Source organism: Limulus polyphemus, unplaced genomic scaffold, assembly GCF_000517525.1.
Source record: "Limulus polyphemus unplaced genomic scaffold, Limulus_polyphemus-2.1.2 Scaffold1998, whole genome shotgun sequence".
Taxonomy (NCBI): domain Eukaryota; kingdom Metazoa; phylum Arthropoda; class Merostomata; order Xiphosura; family Limulidae; genus Limulus; species Limulus polyphemus.
Window position 1 is genome coordinate 78,637 of NW_013667608.1, and position 8,120 is coordinate 86,756.

The window sequence follows — 8,120 nt, forward strand, 5'->3', positions numbered from 1 at the left end:
GAAAATTTTGGATCTTTTTGGAACAATGCTTGATTAAAGTAAAGAATTGCTGTACAGGTTCTTAAGATTTTAAAATGTCATTATTATTTTCATCATTATAATTCTCCTTCAGTGCTCTGTTTTAAACATCAGTTTATTTTAAATCATACAGAATTTGTATCAGAGTTGTTGAAACCACAAGCTGCTCCAAAACTTAAGGTGTAAGAATAAAGGCTTTTCTGGTTAACAGTCTCATCTGTTTTATTATAAAATACCAAGTATTTTGTATTTTATGCTAGTAATTATCATGCAAAGAAATCTTTTAGGTTTTCTACAATAATTGTGGTATCATTTTTCTCTCCTAGGAGGAAAGTATTAAAAAACAGCTTGAAGAGCTTGAAATTAAGTTTGAGTGTGTAACAAAAGAAAATGCAGAACTCTTGAAACTAAATTCAAGTATTGTTGGTGAAAACCATGATTTGAAAGAAGAAAAGGAAAGAGACAAGTCTCATCTATCAAGTGTTACCCAAGAACAAGAGTTAATGAAGTGTAAGATGGCAACATTAGAAAACAGTATTTCTACTTTGATCAGTGAGAAGGAAACATTGTATGAAAATTATTCAAAGCTAAAAGAAGATTATGAAAAAATAGATTTAGTTGCTTTAGAATATAAAATAGAAGAACTTTCTGCAGAACTTAAAACTGCTTTAAATGAAAAGGAAACGTGGAAATGTAAATTTCAGGAAACTGAGCAACAATTGGATGAAGTGTTGAAAGAAAAAAATCTTAAGTCACTAGGAAGTATGAACAATGAAATGAAAAATGAAACAAGATCATTATTAAAGGAAGAAATATCAGATCTTGAAAATCAAAAACAAATTATTTCTAATGAAAAATGTAAACTTGAAATTGAACTAAAAGATTTGCAAAGAAAAAATGAAGAAATAACTAAACAAAATAATAGTCTTCAAGAAGTTCTAGAGAACTTTAAGAAGGATAAAAGTAAACTATTAGCTGAAAGAGATGCACAGTTTTTTGAAGAAAATAGTAAAGATTTGTCAGTAAAAGAAGAAAAGGGGGATGTATTAAGTGACCAAATTAGTTATATGGAGAATCAAAAAGAATATCTTACAAATGGTAAATTTGAAATTAAAATTGCAACCTTGCAGAGAGAAAATGAAGATCTTGTAAAAAAATATAATGCCCTCCAGGAAATTGTAGAAAACCTAAAAAAAGATATAATTCTGCTTTCAGATGAAAAGAAAGAATTACAAGTAGAGCTCTTTGAAGAAAATAATAAAATTTCATTTACACAAAAAGAAAATGAAACGTTACGGTCCAGTGTGAAAGAAATGCAGACAACCCAAGATAAATTAATCTCTGAAAAACAAACATTACTTTCTCAGATCACTCATCTTGAAAAGGAAGTTCCAAGATTAAATGAAGAAAATGACACTGTTAATTACAAGTTAATTGAAGAAGTTAAAAATAAAGGTTGTCTGATCAAAGAAAAAGACAAACTGAAAGCTAAATTATTTGATTTAGAAAACGAATATGAAATTCTCTGCAAAGAGAATAGAAAAGTTCATTTGGAAATGGAAAAATGCAGCATAGAACTTCAGAATAAGTCTGCTGATGTTGAAAGTCTTTCTTCTCAGATGAAAAATTATCAGTTAGAAAAAAAGCAGCTCCAAGAAGAAAAAGAAAGCGTTCACACAGAAATGATAGAATTAAAAAAATGGATTGATCCGATTAAGGAAGAAAGAAGCTGCTTAACTAAACAAGTTGAGGAGCTATCAAGTGAGAAAGTACACTTTATGGATAAGATTACTACATTACAATCAGATATAACCAGTTTGAAAGAAAAGATTGAAATGATTAACAATGAAAATAACATATTGATTTCTGAGAAAGAGGGTCTTAAAATTGAGAAGATGAAAAATAATGAATTTGTCTCACAGTTGACCAAAAATCAAGAAGATATTGAGGTCCAATTGAAAGTAGCAAAACAGCATCTTCAAAATGTCATCTCCCAAGTGGAAGATTTTAAAAGTGAAAATAAGAATCTAAGATGCCAGCTGGATAACATTAGGATAGTTTATGAAGGATTAGCAGTTGAAATAGGCTTAGAGGATGACCCACAAAAAACTATTGCAGAAAAATCTCAGGATTTAAAATCAAACATTCAGTTTATTGTGAAGAACAAGAACAAACTAGAAACAAGTTTAAAAGGTGTTGAGAAGATACTGGAAGAGAAAACGGTTTTGTGTGAACGCCTGTCAGAAAGAATTCAAGAATTTGAGATGACTCAAGAGCAACAGGAGGTAAGTAATTATAGGTTTCTACTGGAACAATAAAGTGGAATAATATAGTACTAAATGATGTGTTATATGTTTTAATTTCATGTCAAACCTTGAAAATGGTCGGTCAAGTAATTTTTAATGGTATTTTAATGCAATATGTATTATAATCATATTATTTTCTTAATTAATTGAAACTTCCCATGAAGCGTTAGACAGCAGCTGTAATGCTGCTAAAACTTTTCTTCTTATATTACATTTCATTGATCATAAATTTGAATCATACATCATACCCATGCAGCCAGTATACCTACTGCACTTGATTATGTTGATAATTTATGACACACCCCACTAATACTAAAGTTATATCCTTTACTATTAGCCTGAAATGAATGGTTTTGGAACCAAATGTCAATCAGTTGAAGTGCAGCGGGTGAATTATATGATCTTATAGTGATCATTCATGTAATTGACTATTTATTAATTATATTTTATTTTGAAACAAGAATATTTATTTATTGTTGAACCATTAGATATAAAATGAGCCAATTCTTAACTTGAACTATGTTCAAGCAGCATATTAATATGTTGTCATAAGTTTAGAAAACTTGTGAATTAAGTTAATACTTAAAACTGGTAGAAGCAAGTCTATTGTTTATTTTATAATCTTGGAACAGTGTACTTACAATCAGGTTATGAAGATTTGTAGCAATTTTTGTCATGTTTAGTAACCTGTATAATCACCTACATCTAATTGTTAGTTAGTTCATTTTTTAACTACTAGACAGTAATTACTATGTTATTCATATCCTACATTTTGGCTGTTATCTGATGCTACTTCTGGGGAAGTTCTAAGAAGGATTATATGTAGTGGCACAATCGAGGATTCAAGGATGATTTGATATCTATCCAGGGGGACATAAGTTTAATCTCACTAGTTTTCAAACTGTTAAAGGAATTCATTAACTAAAATGTTTCATTTATTTCCTTTGTCTTGTGTTTATTCTAGGGTTTATTTGATATTTTAAGTTTTGGGTTGCAAATCTGCTTTTTTTTATTTTAATCTTAAATAAAGTATAATCTTAAACTATTATTTTTTCTTTACTGATTATTTATTTACTTATTTTTTGTAGGATGATACACAATTATTGTTTACAGGATATTTGTGTTTTGTGTCATTTAACTTATATTCATGTCCTATCACTTAGTTTATTTTATTGTCAGTCAGCATATTATTGTTTTCTTTCTATTTAGCTTTCTTCTTATCACTCAGCTTATCTTTGCATTTTATTGTCATTCAGTTTATTCATGTCTTATTGTCATTTAGCTTATCTATGTATTGTTGTCATTCAGTCTGTCTTTTTTGTTACTAGATGTGTTATTATTCAATTGATCTTCTTGTTTTCTTGTCACACTCATCTTTCTGAGTGTTTTGTTCTTATTTAGCTGCATTTAAACTACATAACAGACCTAGAAGAGAGACTAGAAAAGAAGGATGAACGTATCTCAAAATTGGAGGCCAAACTGGCTTCTATTTCCACAGAAGATGCTTACGAATCAGCTTCTACCACGTCTTCTAGAAGAAAAAAGAAAATTGATTTTATCTCTGACGATACAGAAAAATGGAAGGGACAAGTAGCAAAACTTGAAGTACAGGTAGAATATACTTAGTATTTTAATAAGATTCTGAAATCATGGAATCAAACATATGTTAACTTTTTGTTACCTAATACAGGAGGAGTTTTAATTAGTGCTGCACTGTGCTTATTGAAACCCCTAATGAGATGCAGCACTAAAGGAATAGAATATATTTACTGGAAGTTTAACCTAAACATTTATATTCATTATTGTTATGTTCCCGGAGGTTGTATTCCAGCTAAATATGACTATAATAGAGGCATAAGCAACAGTTGCCACAGAAAATATTAATAAAATTAGAGGTCTGTTAGATAGCTTTGTGAAGCCCAGAATTAAAAAGTCTTATCTATGTATTTGAAATTGAGGGGGGAAATGTAAGGGTGTAGTAATTTAAGACATTGACCTCTTAGGCAATAAGTAAAACACATGTGGGACAATAAAATTTGAATTGTGTTTTTTCCATCAAATGTCAGGATATCTAGTCAAAAATAAGTTTCGGTTAAGTTAATTGAGTTTCATAAAAATGGTATTTAATTGTCTACCAATGTTACAATATTCAATCAATGTTTTTAGTGTATCTGGCTAGAAAAAATAATAAAACTTTCAATCGTTATTAAAAGCTGGAAATATTGTTTCCAATACATCTTACCTCCTTTCACAGAATAGCTTTTCCTGACTCATACTGCTCTCTTTATGTGCAAATGTTTGCTTGCCAATAGTCTTGATACTCTCACCTACCCTCATGTGTTTTCACTTGAGGCAGCTGTGTGATAGCATGCAACAACCTTCCACCAATAGGAGCACAACACAACCCCTAGGACAGCTGAATATCCCTCTGTGCAGTTTAGCCCAGATTCACTTCTCGATGGGCACTCGTGGTGTTAAAATGTGTTTTAGTTCGTGCTTTACTTTACAGATTTTCAATCAGTTCCTTTTCGTTGGTTTTTATGGGAACTTAGTTTTACTTGATATTTGCTACACTTGTGTTCTGAAATTTGTGTTAGTACACATTAGTATTACATGTCTTTTATTGTAATAAATAAATCTTTGGAGCTCCATGTTTGGACTTTTCTACTACCACTGCTGTTCCTACTACAATTAACCTTACTTCAGGTCCACAATTGTTGGTGAAAGGTATTACAGCTTTAATTTGCCAGGATTTGACCACCTTCATGCAGGCTCCTGATTATCCTCTCATACCTGAACAAGAGGACAAAGATTTTGACAGTCCATTTCCTCCCCATCCTATGCCACACAGTCATGTTTAGCTCTCGTGGAAGTGCCCAGGCTACCTCCTCTTATGTTTTGTCTTTGTCACCATTTCCTTTAACTCCCCTCCTTCCCTTTTAAGTGAAACATCTTTGGGCCAATCTCTTGTTCTCTCTCTTCCCTTGCTGGTTATTGGGGTTAGTGGCTGTAGGTTTGTGGGCACATTATATTTAGGGGTCAGTATGCCTTAATCCTAGAAAAAGAAGTGGAGCCTCAGCTATCTGGTTGGGTCCTGGCCAATAGTGATGATAAATCATATAAAATTCCTTCAGTACATGAATTAAGTTCCATGTGAAGAGCATACTTGTTCTTGATGTAGTGCATTTCCCCCACTAGGGTGCCAATCTTCTATTGACACACCCATGATCTATGCAGATGCATTCTGTATGAATACTGCCATCACCAGCCCCTCCACTTTTTCAATGTGGGATTTTAGCTGTAGTGTGAGAGTAGGTAAGTATGTTTAGGAAAGTTAACATTTTCTTAAATTTTCAATAATACTTGCCTCTTTTCACACTATCCTGCTCTTCCTCCCCACTAAGAGCCGGTGTTAGAGACTGCAGATTGAGTCAGTCTCAAAAAAGTGATAACATTATCTGAATGAAGTGTTTATATACAGTACCAGGATAGAGGGCACATTGACGTAGGTGGAGAGTGTCACAAGACAAATATCGCCAAGGGCAATTAAGTGGGGTATAAAAGACTGAAGCAAGCGAGAAAAATCAGACCAATGCTTAGATGGGCAACAGAAGAAACTCTGGCAGTCAAGGAATAGCTGTAGTGTAATAGGGGGGTAAGCATTATTGGAAATACATTTCCAATTTAAGAAAATGTTAACTTTCATCCTTTGAGGGGGGGGGGGTAATTTTTAAGCTCACTTTTTTAACAAGCAAAAACGAGATTACTAATATGATGAAATGTGGGTACTCGCAAGTAGTGAAGGGTATACAAACAAGCTGGTAATTTGAAAATTAAGAATTTTAGATTTGTTCACTTATTTAGTGCATTGTACGTAGCATATGTATAATTACCATGATGACATGAAGTTATAGACAATGAGCATATAAAGTATTTTATGAGGATGATCCCACAAGCTTGCATATATTACTTGATTTATTATTATAAAACTCCTAATCTAACTTAGACATTCATATATTTATATATATAATGAATTGTGTTTTGGGAGAGAAAAATATATGCGGTTTAAAAATGATTTAATTTGCAAGAAAGTAATTATTGTGTACTGTGAACTTTATAGCATCAATACTCATAATGTTTGTGAATACCCTAAAGTTGATAAACTTTATATGTTTAGGTATTTAAAAAAGGAAATTGAGTACCCAATTGAAATCATATAGCAATATTCTGTATTTCTTTGGTGTAGTTGGTAATAATGTGTTTATTTTAATGGAAGGTTTTGTTGATCTAATGGTACTTTTATAGAATTAAAATAAATAATTTAAATATTAAATACACATGCTTGTGCAGTTATCAGAAGAGAGAGATCAACATCAAGTTGAGCTGCAACAACTGTTGGAATTGAAGAAACAGGTTGAGGAAGAACTGCGTGAAAATCAAGCTAATGTTCAGAAATTACCAAAGCCAAGAAATAATGTTAAAGATACCAAAACTGTAAGTATGCTGTGAACTTTTAACTCTCTTAAAACAGACTTGATCAATTTGACCAACTAAGTGACCTTTTTTGTACTCGTATAAAGTCTTTATAGATTTGATACTACTAACTTTTAATATAGTATGTATATCTTCACAAAATTTGGCAGTCTTTCAGTCAACAATATGTCTTTCACATACAAAAACATTTTTTGTAAAGTATTTTATGTAAACTAAAAAGATTTGTCCCTGAATATATTGAGTGTTTGTTTTGAATAATCCATGTACAAACAAAGTGATTTTTATGTTAAGATTGAAAATACTTTTCGTCATCTCAAAAATCACAAATTTCATTTGTGTAATCTCTAAAACCTCCTAAGTACATTTCAGATGTTTTTTTTCTGTAAAACTTTATATTTTACGTTATTTTCTCTTCCCTAACTCTATACAAGGTTGGTCAATTTGACCGACCTTGTAACCACAAAATAAATCTAAATTACCCGCTTTTTCTTTCTAGAATGACTTAAAATTGTAACATGAAACTACATTCATTTATCCTAAGTAACTTTAAGCTTGTAACAATATACATCTATTTATAATATAATTATATTGTTTTATTGCTCTTTCAATTGTGTCTAACTACTATTCTCACAAATATAAGGTGTAAATCACTTGGGTTACATGGAGCTCTCATTACATTATCGAATTAACTTACACACGAGATGCTCTCATACATGCCTCTTGAAATATTTTCATTATATTATTATTATTTATTTTACCTAATCTAACTAAACTAAAGAAATCCCTATTTTTACATTTTAGTTACTTTTATATTCATAAAACAAGAAATAAATACTTACCCGAGTATTCTTTTTTGTTGTTGTTTTTTGCTGTCAACTGTTGGTGACACTTAACTCTACTTTTTTATACTAATGGTAGTAGTGCATTAAATAATGCACCAAAGAAAATAGAAAATAACATGCAAAAAGTAGACAATTTCCCCCAAGTATTCTCTGTTCAAAAAACGTTACATAATATATCATTTGATAGATGAAAACCTTGGCTTTCTATTGGTTATAGATAGCATAGAATTAAATGTAGAGAGAACTATTAAAAAATCCTGAAAGACAAGGTGTGGCATAAGGGGTCTGATTTTCTCTTTGATAGCTGTGCAACCAAATAATGTTGAAGGCATTAAAAATTATGGTTTATCTGAGCAATGAAGAATTTATAGGGGAAATTTGGGATATTTTTAAATATTACCTTATAGAATTAAGAACTTAACTTATATAGTATTAAAGTATGGATTATTAGCTAATATTT

The 8,120-nt window shown here is 30.9% G+C and overlaps 1 protein-coding gene across 1 annotated transcript in view; it reads left to right on the plus strand.

Moving 5' to 3' along the window:
- The window catches only part of LOC106465606 (kinesin-like protein KIF20B), a 104,296-nt gene that overhangs the window by 70,882 nt on the left and 25,294 nt on the right, over positions 1-8,120 (plus strand). Inside the window, exons 14-16 of the mRNA XM_013925840.2 lie at positions 345-2,303; positions 3,726-3,935; positions 6,675-6,818. Coding sequence (XP_013781294.1) covers positions 345-2,303; positions 3,726-3,935; positions 6,675-6,818 — 2,313 coding nt within the window. The remainder of the gene's footprint in view (positions 1-344; positions 2,304-3,725; positions 3,936-6,674; positions 6,819-8,120) is intronic.